The sequence below is a fragment of the Notothenia rossii genome (assembly GCF_949606895.1).
Source record: "Notothenia rossii genome assembly, chromosome: 3".
Lineage (NCBI taxonomy): Eukaryota > Metazoa > Chordata > Actinopteri > Perciformes > Nototheniidae > Notothenia > Notothenia rossii.
Genome location: NC_136901.1, coordinates 78,111,394 through 78,125,996, shown reverse-complemented (window position 1 = coordinate 78,125,996; position 14,603 = coordinate 78,111,394). Strand labels below are relative to the sequence as shown.

General features: G+C 40.9%; 1 protein-coding gene across 1 annotated transcript in view; it reads right to left on the bottom strand.

The window, feature by feature from the left end:
• mid2 (midline 2) overlaps positions 1-14,603 on the bottom strand; it is a 142,712-nt gene that overhangs the window by 22,485 nt on the left and 105,624 nt on the right. The window contains 3 exon segments of the mRNA XM_079671326.1: positions 75-126; positions 129-222; positions 4,412-4,519. Of these exon segments, the coding sequence (XP_079527452.1) occupies positions 75-126; positions 129-222; positions 4,412-4,519 (254 nt within the window).

Here is a 14,603-nt window from a genome sequence, read left to right as displayed (position 1 = left end):
TTGTCAAATATTACAGACAAACTACAATATCACCTCCAAACAAACACTGATAACAGCAAAGTTTAATCACACACCTTTCTGCTACATTGCGAGCGGTCTGGAGGAAGCGGGCATGGTCGTTTTCTTCAGGCTCTGTTCGGCTTGTGTGATGAGGGCGCTGGAGCGCTCCAGACACTGGCGACAGTTTGCAATCTGCTGGGCCAATTTACGCAGTTTCATCACCTGGAACAAACACAAATACAGACGTGTGGTTATGCTGTGAAGCGCTGATATATTTCCATTAGCTCACAAAAGCTGATGAAATACATCGCTTTTGCTCCTGGTCCCTCAGTATGAGGCATTCATCATTGTGACACTCGCTAATCCAAACATATGTTGAACACTTAGAAAATATCATCAAGCTTTGCTGCCAAACTGCTAAATACTGATCGAGAGACAGCATTCCTATCACACCATGTGTTTGAAGCCAATAAGTTGTCATATTGCAGACTTTCAATATAGCTGAAGTTTTATTACAATACTAAAAAAAAAAAAACCTCTATGGGAACACTATCTTGCCAGAGGAATCTTTACATACAAGTTCATTTGTTTAACTTGTTAAAGCAGTGAGTACAGGGCATTATTGAAAGCTTATGTGTAGAGCTGATGAACAAATGAAAACAGTCAGCATTAGGAGGCCATTCTACACTAGAACCCATCCCAAAAACTTAAAAAATCCACATGTTCACGGATGGCTGTCATACACTACCAAAAACCTCTATATTCCACGCAAGCATGCTTATAGACGCAGTGATGTGGACATATGCAACAAGAATGGAGGACAGAGCCCTGGTTATGATTTGAGGGTTGAGGTGAGGCCATTGGCTCTTCATGCTCACATCGAAATCATTAACATGTGTACAGGTCATAGCTCAAATTGTGATATAATAACATTAAGGAAACCCTACAGGATTATAATTTGTATGTGTCCTTGTTTGTCTATAAACTAGCAAAGTACTTGCAAAATTGACTTGTAAACTATTAGTACTCTTGTCCTCAAGTACAATACCACTTTTACATGGACTCCCTCGAGTGCAACTGTTGTGCATGTTCAGAATGTTCCAGCACAGGCAGCTGCAGGAAATGTCATGCTCTGAAAACCAGACAAGAAATGGGGATTTCGGCCCACAGATGCTCATATTGACTTGCTTCATCTTCACCACAAACAAGCAAGCTGTGCACATCAAGAGACAGGTCATCAGTCAGGTCAGGGTTCAGACGTTAGACCAACACACAAACAGGCTCCTGCCATTCGTTCTGTTTATACTGTAATGTTCAGTGGCTGTACTGCAACTCAATTTCCGACTCAGCATAAGGAAACCATTCTAGGGTTATTTCACATTAATGTAATCAATTTATCTTCATCTCGGCTCATATCCTGATTCCTCAAATGAACTTAGTTTGATGCAACAGGAAACAACAGCGGCTGCTAGTGAGCCCAGAGAAAGTCAACAAGAACTGGGCTGTAGAAATAAATACCAGCTTCTGTGTGTGGAGCCTGTCTGCAATGATGATTAAATGAAACCTCGGTGAACTTTAAATGCCGGTCGGTCATTAAAGTTGCTTTATTGTCTGAAAAAAGCATATTTTCAATAACAGCTAACAACTTGAATCCATAAACACAAAAGAAAGAAATAAAAACATTTGAAATGATGAGTACCCTGAAAGGCTTAGTCATTTATATTTTCAGCAGCAAATGCTTTGCTTGAAGGGCTTGAATTATGCAAACAAGAACTCAAAAATGACTGGGTGGGATTTGGTTAAAAGCTTGTCATCAAAAGCTCTTAAAGAATCAAAACAGTATCTAATAATGCATATGATGTTTTAGCTGCTCTTCAAACAAGTCCACTGTTATCTGTTCTCACTATAAAACACATTTGAGCAGCATGATGTCTGAACAAAGAGAGGCGAGACAGGTTTAATGGACGCGTTATTGTTTGGTAACATGTGCTGAAAAAAACAATTTTAGAATGATCACTCCCTCTCTCTAAGAATAATGGCCAATATGACATGGTGTGTGTGTGTGTGTGTGTGTGTGTGTGTGTGTGTGTGTGTGTGTGTGTGTGTGTGTGTGTGTGTGTGTGTATTTCATGTTGTATAAAGGCAATCTTGTCTAAAGCTGAAATATAAATGTATAATCATAACTAATATGTTCAGGATAGTGGGACATTTGAGCACAACAAATACATTTTACAAGTACATTAATTACATTAAAAATTACAAATGTAATTATTGTTGCACAAGAAACAAGTTATTTTGAGCAAACAAAGATCTGTTCTGTGCTCAATATTTATTTGCACCTCATTGGTTAACTTGGTTAGCCGTGCTTTCTATCTCCCTCTCTTTCCACTCTTTCTAAACTCTATGCTTATTTGATGTTATGCAAATCCAACCAGCTGCTAGCTCCAGCTATAATGTATATGTTATTGTATAGACAGTGAGAGTGGTATCTTCTCACCCTAGAGCAGTGCTGATCATCAGATCGGGGGACCGGGAAGAACAGGTTCAATCCCACCTTCCCCACCACTGCAGTCAACATGCCGTGTGTCCTTGGGCAAGACACTTCACCCTAAATTGCTCCTGTGTGTATTGTCCCCCGTATTGAGTGTATTAGATCTCTAATATATCTAATCTAAAGCCCTTGGAAAAGCACAAAAATAAATACCATAAATTATTATTATACTTCTGACTGGAAAGAAAACAATTACCCTTCCCAAATTGTTTATTATATTAACCATTCATGTTGCATTTTTCTTGAAAGATACTTATAAGTAGAAACCAACTTGGGCTGTGCGCAGGAAGCTGGATGCGAACAGAAGTCACATGCTTCGTACACCAAACAATCCAGTGTGACCTTCACATTAAGAGGATTTCAGTGCTGAGACAACACACACAGATTATTGTTAGGTAAATGTAATCAGACAGGTTTTTATTTAAATAAACGTCTAATGCTGTTGTTTTTTACATCTACTAGCCATAACCTTGTAAACTGAAGGTAAAAACAACTCTGCTGTTTTTAGAAATCCAGTGATTTGTCTAAACACCCTAAACAGATTTGAGTTGTTAATCCTCAAGGCTCCAGAATAGTTAAATAGTTAACAGAGAAAAGCCAAGCACAGTCACATGATGAAGACGCTCTTACACACACCAGAAGTTGGGAAAAGTGTGTGTTTTGTTTGTGCAGGGAGAGATTAGGCATGTCTGCTGAGTCTCCTCAGGGAGAAAATAGGAGCAGCGTGCTCAGCTCGCCATCATCACACCTTCATAATCCTGTTATCCTGCTGCGTCTCACCTCTCAACATTTCCTTTGCAACACTTTGAGCTAAAATGCCTGAAATAACCTTCCCTTACTCAACCTGCAGTAGTGTTCTACTTTTTTCTCCTCTCAAATATCTATTTCAACACACTTCTGATTAATTGAAATACTCACAGTGCATTTCATTCATCTTTTCCTGACCCCTAAAAACACTCAAATAGTACCCTGCAGGCTGCCATCAATCAAGTGCTCCTCTGGTGTTTCCTGTGCACTTCCTTCTTTCCTGTGACTCCTGCATCTCCCTCCTCTACCAGACAGCCTTTTTACAGAGCAAGACTCTCAGGAGAACCAGCCTCGCTCCTTTTGTCTGCAATCACCGCGGACACACTCTGACACACTTGCTCTCTCTCTCTCTCACCCGTACACACACTCACACACCTACTGCGGTCCTTGGGTTCAGTGTTTGGAAATCTTTCATCTCTCGACAAAGCTCTTTTGCTGCCTCAGAGGATCTTCCACGAGCACTTAAAGCTTCACCTCTGGGAAGGTGAGATTAAGAGTTTGCCTCTGTCTTGAAGCCCTTAAACGTCAACGAACCACCCATAAAGTGTATGTCCACACACACACGTACTGTAAATGTCTGGACAGTATTTCCTGCAGCAACTTCAAAACAGTCTTTGCTGCCATCATCTGCCATGAAGGCTTTTACTTTCACGCATTCAGATGGTCTGTTTACATAGAAGAGGTCGTCACTGCTCTCTTTTTCCTCGCCTGCATGTGATGTTTGTTTGGGATAACAAGTGGAGAACTACAGAGACAGCCAACAAATAACAGATATTATAATGAATATGTTCTACCCACAGTGCTGCTGCTCTCATATGTATTGTCTGGTACAAAAACATTGATTCTGCACAAGTGGAGGATGACCTCGAGTCGAGTTCCTTAAATGTGTTGTGGCCAATTTGGCTGCTTCAACTGTCAGTGTGGCGTAATTGTTGGAATAGCTGTACTTAGAAAACGATAGGAATTTAATAAAAATAGTCTGTATATAATATAATGTACATACTATGAGCTGAAAACGGAAAAGGGTCTGAAGGCTTCCTGGTTAGACTTTACCTTGGATTCTTTGATCTTCACGGCAATGACCTGTTTCCTCTGGCGGATGATCTCCACCAGCTCATCACACTCCTCCACCAGCTTGGCCTCATGCATGGCTGTGTTCACCTGGAAACAGAAGCAAGTACACATGAGAACATGAGGTTTATTTGCTTACACGCATGCTAAATCCCAATACACTGCCATTTTGTTCTTGTTTTTAATCAAGAAATAAGATTTGCCACTTTTTCTTCCTCTCTGTTTGCAGGGAGTTTAACAAGATTTCTAGATTGGCAGACATGACGACTCATATCGTTACTTACATGCAGAGCACATCATTTGTTTTTCCCATTTCATTATACACACAAAGAAAAACGGCAGGATGTGCTCCTGGATTAGAATCGACTTGTAATGAAATGAGAAACGATTTAATTGTCACTGGGAAGACAAGAGCATACATTGATCCAGGAATCCTTGGAATGCATACAGTGGATACAGATCGGTACAAATTAACGCCGGGCATTGAACGTGATATAAAATAACATTTTACGTTTTCTAAAATGTTCTGTTTCTTGCTGTAGGAAAGTCCCAACTCCTAAAACTACATTAGTGCTGGATTCAAAGCACAACTTGTCCTTATACGTAACACTAGCATCTTGTTAAACGATCTCATTATGTACAAGAAAATATTTTAAGGATTGTTAAAATATTCCACTCCCGAATAAAAGTATCTGTGTAGACCCTCATTAAGTCACTGACAAAATGTGCTTACACCGCACCCATTAAATTGATTCTGTGATTATTTTAGGACCACATTTGCAGAGGCAACTCATCAGTTTTACACACTCAGGCGTACACTAAACGAACAGCCAGCAAATTCAAACTCATGTGGGTGGGGGGGGGGGGGGCTGTTAGTCAAACGATTTCTGCTGAACTGGAACACTACACTGTTGCCAACAGTTTAGCCATTTGTAAAATACAATTATAAATACACCAAATGTAAAAGTTCAGATGCGCAGATGCTTCTTCACTACTGAGGGACACTGACCCCTCATCAATTAGGAACTGATGCTTTACCACAGCTTTGGTTGCTGTTTAGCCAGAAACATGTAGCTTTAAGCCCGACAAACAAAAACTTGTAAGGAAGAGACTTCATTGCTCCTCCAAGTGAGGCAAACACTTTACAGCATGTTCTGACTGGCCAACACACATCGCACAGTGAAAGACATTAACAATGATTTATCTGCTCCAAGAGCTGTGCCCTATCAGGATTTTGACATACAAACTCTATACTGTTGTCACAATATTAAAGGAGACATGTCATGGCCATGTCCACTGATCATAATTCCATTGTTGAGGTCTACTAGAATAGATTTATATTGTGCAATTTTCCAAACTCACTTTGGTTTCTCATACAGCATCTCTGTAAACTACGTGTATTCACTGAATTTCACTCTCTGCCTTTAACGGCTCGTAGTAGCTCCAATAGCTCCAGCCGCCACCCTCCCTGTGAGCACAGTGTGCTCTGATTGGTCGGGACGTTGTGAATCGCGCTGAGCTCCGTGGAGGTGAGGTTTCCTTGTTTAGCGACAGCGAAACACAGCCAAACTCACCCTGAGCACACACAAAGTCACAGCCGAAGTAAAAACAATAAGTGTGGCTTGATATTGAGTAAGAAAAAGGCTGATAAACGCTGTGAGAATGGGTCTGCAGAGAGAATTTCGCCGCGATCCCAACTGTCTGTTATCAGCCTGCAGCCAGGGAGGAGAGATCAGCAGAGCTGCTTGCACTGAGTGTGTGTGTGAGGAAGAAGGTGGATTGGTTAATTTGGACCAATCAGCCTGGTCATAGCTCTGGGCGTGGCTACTGGGTATTCAGACGTCACAATGCCCAGGAAGAACATGAGAAATCTCCAACGAGACGTTTTGGAGAGGTCTTTTCTGTGTTAGAGTTTTACTCCCTACAGGGTGTACTTTGAGGGTTTTTGACTGCAGACCGTTTACATGCATAAAAACCTTCATAACACACAAAGGAACGGGTAATAACCGGAAAAGCATGACATGTCTCCTTTAAAGGAAAAGGAGTTTGAAGTTACCTATAAGATTAAGTTGCCATTAACTTATTCTCAGACATAGTTGTACTGCCATAGTGGTGGCAGGCATCACCATTACTTTGTCCGTGGGAGTGAGTTGAGCCTAACCCTAACATCACACAAATCACACATTTACTATTTAAGGAAAAACAACCAGCAAAAAGGCTGTGGAAAGCTTTCAATCAAACTCACAGCTCAAAAGTATCCAGATAAGTCACGCTAGAGGGGAGATGTTCCACGTACACACACATACTGTGGACCCTCACCATCAAGCATGGTCTTTAAGGCCATGCGAGGAGGTTGAATCACATTAAAAGGCTACAGTTTACTGAAAGATACCGTATAACGGAGGATTGGAAAGAGAACGCAATGGCTAATTATGAGACTGGAGAAGGAGAGAACAAATCTAAATGTAATTAAAAAGATTATTGATTAGAATTTTTTGTCTTTATAATATCTCATTGCTTGTCTCCAATTAGTTTTTTTTCACATGAATACAAATAGTTTGACCACCAGTAGATTTGGTCTCTAAACTCCTTACCGATAAAAAATTAATTTAACAAAGTTGTGTGCATTCCCTAACTCCTACAGTATAAAGCTAATGTCATCCACTCAGTGATCTATCTCCTTTTGATTAGTTCCCCGTCTTTACGTTGGACAAGGTTGTGACTTTATGTCGTGCTGCAGCCTATCGAACGAAAAAGTTCCACTCATCACTTCACAAAGCTCATTACAAGCACAAATCCACTTAAGCCTCATCACACACACACACACACACACACACACACACACACACACACACACACACACACACACACACACACACACACACACACACACACACACACACACACACACACACACACACACACACACACACACACACACACACACACACACACACACACACACACACACACACACACACACACACACACACACACACACACACACACACACACACACACACACACAATTAATTCTGCAAAGAGCAATCTTATGACTGGAGCTTAGTAATTAAGCAGGATGAATGCAGTCCAGGATCACTTTGAATGAACAACTGAGCTACTTGGCAGAGACAGGGTTACGGAAACAATCATCATCTCTGTCCTCCTCCTCTTTCACCTCACTCTAAACTTCCACCTCCTCTTCCTCTGCCAGCTCATGACCTTATCTACTCCCTGATACACACACTTTCACCGGCTGGGCTTATCCTCTTCATAATGCAGGGTCCTCTGAAATCGTAATGCCCACTCCACGGTAGGGTATAGCTCTATAATTGGAATAGGTGAAGAACAAACAAAGCAAGTCTTTCCAGCTGCCCCTGCTTCCAAAAAGGTTGTGAAAATCTGTGAAAACACTTCAGAGTGGGACTGAAGGCTAAAAACAGACTGTGTGCTTATTTGAAATCGTTTAACAAAAGTAAAATATAGTGAGCTTATTCTTTGAGAATGTTTATTATATTTTTGTAAACTAATGGTGATTACCTTTTCATTTATGATATTACTGTACTTTATTTAAGCACACAAGATTTGTAATATGTATTTCATTTAGCTGACGCTTTTATCCAAAGTGACTTACAATTACCAATTACAGGGACATTCTCCCTGGAGTAATTAAGGACTAAGTGCCTTACTCAAGGGCACACGTGGTGGTGTGCCTGGCGGGATTTGAACTGACAACCTTCCGATCTTCAGCCCACCTCACTATCCATTAGACCACCACTATCCCTCCCCTACCATGTAGTTATTCATCCTTTTATTCACAAATATCCACATTTCGCTGCTCCTTTACGGTAAAGCAGCTGAAATGTAACATTCGGTGCCATCCATCTATTATCACATAAGGCCAAACTAATTAAATGGAGTAAATACAAACATATCACAGCCATTTGTAAGTATCTGCAGCTATAATTAATCTATACAAGGAGACACACACATAATCAGCAACATATTAATATTAAAATATACCCATGCAGATCATTATGATCCCAAAGTAGCAATCTGAAGAATCATTAAAGGAAAAAAGTTGTCCATTAAAACCTACATTGGGAAGAATAACTTCACCACAGGAGGGTTACATTGAGAACATATGCTGCCATACATCATTAGGTTGAGCTGCCACCACATTCTGTCAAGATTACATTTATCATCCATATTTTCAAACTGTGGAAATGAGTCATGTATTGCTTACTATTCAGCTACACTTTCTGTTCTGGCTTCAAGTGACAGCCATTATTTAACACCCACTAAGTGCTGTTTCAGCAAATAATGCCATGACTGATGTGTTTCGGCCAAGCAGACATTCAGCTGCTGTCAATCACACTGAGGTGGCAGCAATCTAAATGAGGAGGCAAGTCTTAAACTCCCGATATTGTGATTTAACATCACAATCTTTCACTACTTTGTTTGAGAAAATCTGTTGACTCTAGACAAAAGAACTGAATTCTAAATGTGAGTTTTACTGATTTTGCAATTCTCATTCAGTCTTGATAAAGCTTTGTTTATTTCTCACAGCTGCAACCCCATAATAACATCACAAACACTGGCAAACAATGCTTACTAACCCGCCCACCCTGACATGACAAATCCCTTTTCCTAAGCTGTGAATCAATTTACAAACTCATTCCATGTTAACCAGTGTTAAACTCACACAACTTTATTTTGTGGAAATCCCAACGTTTCTTAAGTTTTCTAAATATGTAAAACTATTTACAAGAAACCGTCATGACATATACATCTGCAAGCAAGAACTTAAACATCGGCTTTGAATATTTACATTAAGTGTTTACGACGTAATGAAGGTGCGAGGCAATGTTGGAATAGGAAGGAACCAAAATACAGTTTGTAATATTTTGATACATTTTCTAAAATGAAGGAATTTTAAGCGAGGTTGACCCCTTAACCTCGAGACTACCAGAGTGCCCAAGGTACAGTAGAGAGCTTTATTAACTAGCAATCCATGATTGAGCTGGGTCTAGAAGATAACTCCAGCTAACTGTAGCAGTTACTGGCTAGTGAAAGTGTGTCATTATGACATACTATAGTGTTTCACAAAAGATTGTTATACTGGCCAATTTATGATTATAAGCAAACTGTTAAGTTTTTAATGCACTAAACATAATTTATTCAAATGGGATTTTGCATTCAGAATATATTCCCCTGCCTTGCAAGACACCCAGGGTTATCTATTAGCAAAAAGCACTAACAACTGAACAATATAAGGCTGCCAGAATAACCTTTTCAAGCCACCAGGTTTGGAGCAGCTGTTAGCCTCCTGCTGACAACAAAACCTTCACATCTTGAATCAATGCTGTGCTCTTTCCCCTCCTATCATCCTCAACTGCTTCCTATAATGCTTCTGGTCACCATTCTGTCTGCTCCTCAATGACATTACATTATTACATTACATGTCACTTGTGAGACGCTTTTATCCAAAGCGACATACAGGAGCAATTTGGGGTGAAGTGTCTTGCCCAGAGGATCTTCCACAAGCACTTAAAGGGACACAACAACATGCTGACTGCAGTGGGGTTTGAACCTGTGACCCCCTGATTCGAACACCAACACACAACCCACTGCACCACACGCCTCCCTGACAACGTCAATGCCTCTCTCAGTCCGCCTCCCTACCTCTGTCTCAAGCGATATTCTCAAATAGATTCAAGGATTTAGTCTGACAGCTTTATCTCTGAGGCTGTCCACTCCACAGATTCTGGGACGGTTCCCCGAGATGTATGACACCAGAGTGGCACTTAGCCCTAGAACAGGAAAGAGTGGCTATATACTATTTAATAACTGTAGGACATATATCCTGCATATTAGATCAGAAAGAGATAATTAGAAATGCACCACTGGCAATGAATCTGAAGTACGAGTTTTTAAACCCACACAGTGTTCATGTGAACTTTTATGTGTTAACCACATTCACTTGGATTTATGATTAATTATGATTGATATTCCAATAATAATACAATATAAGTGTTTGTAGATAAGCCCAGGCAGTTCTGGGAAATTGATTCTGTTTCAATCTTTGTTGCCACTCTATCTGATGGCAATGTATGTCTGCAGTCGGTCAACCCACCTCTTTAGTCCAGACTGAAATATCCCACTCATGTTAGCATGCTGACGTTAGCATCAGCCTTGAAGAACTGCTGCCTTTTCAATACATTGAAAGCACTGGATGGATAGACGAATGAAAACTGACAAACATCCTTTACACAAAATCTGAGAAAATGTATAGATTTACAATCGAGTACACTGTGTGGTCATCTGTTAAAAGCACCAACATACAATAAAAGCTCTATTAAGGCAAACACTTTATTCCATTATATTTGATGTCCTCATACTTTGCTGCAAGTGGAACCACAAATGAAACATACAAAAGACAAACAACAGCATCAAATGTTATCGATCTTACTGATGCTCTGCTCTGAGACTAAGACGGGCGAGATGAGACCTGATACAAAGGATTAGGGAGCATTACAGTCATCTCAACCCAGCTGATTCATATTCTGCACACAGTGGCATCAGCTTCAGTGTACATAAACCTAGACGGGTCTGGCTTATTACCTACAGCTCAATGTTTAATCAGTACACATACATGTCTGGGCATTATAACCCACTGGGCTTCTGTTTGACCCGATGATTTCCTTTTTCCATCAGTCCTAATACGCACACACTTACAACCTTATCAAGGAGCTAATTCACCTTCCTCCCAGCTGGCAAAACAATTTCAGGAGTTGGAAAATGGCTGCTGCTTCCTCAAACATTGCTTACTCCACATTAGTTCCCTACCATTAGATACAGAATATGAGTATGGCACTGTGTGCTTATTAGGGACAGCCCTCATTAAAAAGCTGCCAAAGAACACGCTGCGTCACAATACATTCTGTGTTTCAGGAGGATGTGCTGAACAACTAACACAGGGCATAAGAGTAAGAACAAGTGGGACAGACTAGAAAATGCTGCAGTACAGATGTGGATAAATACACTTTTAACTGCTGCTCTGAAATGCTCGAAAAGCTGACTTGCCAACTGCTGGGCTTACCCTTTGCACTTTAGCAGCTGGCAGGTAGGAATAAACAAAGCTTGTGTTGTAGCTTTTATTAACTGAGAAAGAAGCTGTACACGCACTGCACTGATACGTTCACAGTGCTGCTAAACTTATATTTTTACTCAACAACACACTCACGGCAGGCCACCAGGCTGGCAATACCTGGCACAAACTCTGACTGAGTATGCCAGGCAGACAACTGAATACCTCGCAGCTTAACAACTGACTGCTTCTGTTCTGGATGTGTCCACAACAATGCACATTCAATTGTGGCTCCCAACTCTCCTGGAGAGGTCAACTGGAGTCTCAGTGTCCTGTTTTGCAAACAAACTGCATCGGGGTAAATGATGGATTTAAGCATCAGGTTAGCCTTTCAGCTAGGGGCCATTTGAGCTACTTCTACAACAGAACCTCGTCGATCAACTTGGGTTGGCTATCAGACAGACAAAACTAAATCAGCATCCCAATGCAATAATAATTCATTGGAGAAATATGATTAGGCACTTCACAACACTATCAAAGTTTCAAGTATAAAGTTTGCCAGTCTCTAAGGAGGTATAATGTAAGTATAAACGAGTAGGAAAATTCAAATCTGCTCTAAAAGTGTACAATGGAAACACACAACAAAAGTGCGTCTTTCCAGATGTCCATTGGAACAAGGGGAAAGTCAAATCAACTTTAAAACTTAGCTGGGTTTCTGCTTAAAAAGTGGTAACATAATATAAAAAATAAAAGCAGTGAGGCAATGAACACAAAGCAACAGATGCACACAAAAAAAGGATAGCTGAGCTGAACAGACATATTTTGGCCCGATTAAAACAGCTTACAACAAATGTTTTGTAAAGTAAAACCATGTGCAGGTAACATGCCATATATTTGCATGACTGTGAGAATCATCTCAGCTTTTGCTTTGACTCTAAACTTAGAAACAGGGGCCATTGCAACAACATGTATTCAATAACAAAGTGGTTTTGGGGGGAAATGCTCCGTGCCAAACAGCCTCACTGAGTGTCTCTTCCCTGCTGCCTATTAATATCCAGCCAGCTATCTGGCATTGAATAGATAAGAGTCAGCTTTAGTTGAATAAACAGTATTAGCAAATACTCAAGAATCATGCAATTCTCTCAATGTTTTCAAGAATGTGGAACATTATTACGGATGTCATTAAGCACAGTTACAGATTTAACCACACCACACCAAATATTGCGACAAGGGGAGATGCCGGCTCCTACACATCATCAAGTCATCTTTGCTGAGACTGAAGGGAAGATAACTCCCCGAAGACAGCCCCAGGAGAGCAGGGCTGCATCGCTTCTGTGTGCACTGAAACTCTGAAAGCTGACTCACACTGTGTTTGATCATATCTTTGGCACCAATACAATATGATGCAAACATGGAGGAGAGGAAACCAGGTCATGCTCAAAGCCCTTCAGAGATTTCTTACTTTGTGCACACACTCCCCTCACTCCACCAAATCTCTTCTTTTTCCGCTGTAAATTCCCTGTCTTTGTTGTATTGCATTATTGCCGAGCGTTTTTTCTTCCAAGCAGTGCCTGTAACTGTTTTGGTCAAAGAGATCATTTGATGTCATGCTAACACTCCTCGTTCCCACTTCCCCTGCCTGCACTGCAGTTTTTCTTCCTTTTTTCTCCGTCTACCATTTCCCTCTTCTCTACTTTCTCAACATTTCTCCATCTCCTTTCCTCATTTGTCCTCTTTTCCCCCCTCCTCTCCTCTTCTCTAAAGAGCCACATTAATGTGAACTCACCTGAAAAAATGACTTCCCCTTCATTCCTCACGTCCTTAATTAAACTAGCCTCATGACATTGACATGACACAGGAGAATAGCTCGGCACGGGTACAAACAGGGCGTGAAAACACATAGTTCCTTTTTATAATTTGATTCAGAGTCATTGGAGCATTTTTCCCCCCATGCTTTTGCTTTTAATTTCTTTGTTGATGAATAAGTGATGAGAAGCTGTTGTTGTTATTGGCCTTGCCACAGCATTTGTATGCAGACTGAGACAATATGTAGACCAACTTTTTTTCCTCTCTCCATGCGTTGCTGATGAACAGTTTGTCTGCACTTAATAAATCACGCAGTGATCATTTCATTTTGATTGGGTGAGCGGCTGCATGAGTTGTGGCCTCGGAGTGACTTCGAGAAAATGGAGTCAGGCCCGGCTAATAAGAAATGAACCACATGCAGACTGATGGCGGCACCAAAGTGCATTTCTCCTCTGTGGCCATTAATGTCAACTCTCACAGAGAAATGATGGCATTTATTAAGAGTGAGTGTGTTAAGACGGAAAGTATGCTCCTGAGAGTGTGTGTGTGTGTGTGTGTGTGTGTGTGTGTGTGTGTGTGTGTGTGTGTGTGTGTGTGTGTGTGTGTGTGTGTCCATGCATGTGGAAGCACTGCATTGCAGACGACACTCAGTAGCTATGGCATTAGTAATCTCCGGCTGGATTTACATTCCACCTCGTTTAAAACACAGCACAAATGGAAGAGGTCAGCAGTGATCAGACTGGCTGAGGAATAATATTTCTGCAGCAGGTATGGGTTCACACCAGGACCTGAGAGGAACACACTCTCCAATGTTGTCACCAAATTGAAGCGTGATACACTTTAAAACATTTCAAGAATGTGACAAGTCAAAGAGAGTTTTATTCTTGGAAGACACATGCTATTTGAGAGATAATCTTATCTGATTTTAAATGGAGAGATTACATTTCCTGTATGAGTGGCTCCAGCTGGACTGTTCATGAGTGTTCATAAAAAGATCATATCCAGCACAGTAAGATGTAAGAGAACCAGACCCTATAGCAGGGGTAGCCAACACGGCGCCCGCAGGCATTTAGTCGCCCGCGGGCATTTAGTCACCCGCGGGCATGTTGTAAAAATAGCTCGCCAAGAAAGTCCAAAATGTAAAAAATACACCAAAAAAAAAAGGAAATGTAATTAAAAGAATCTAACCTGTGCATAAACGAAACCTCAATCATAGCGAACTCTATCTACTTACTACAACTCTATATCTATCTAACACCCCTCCTCCCCCCACCCCAC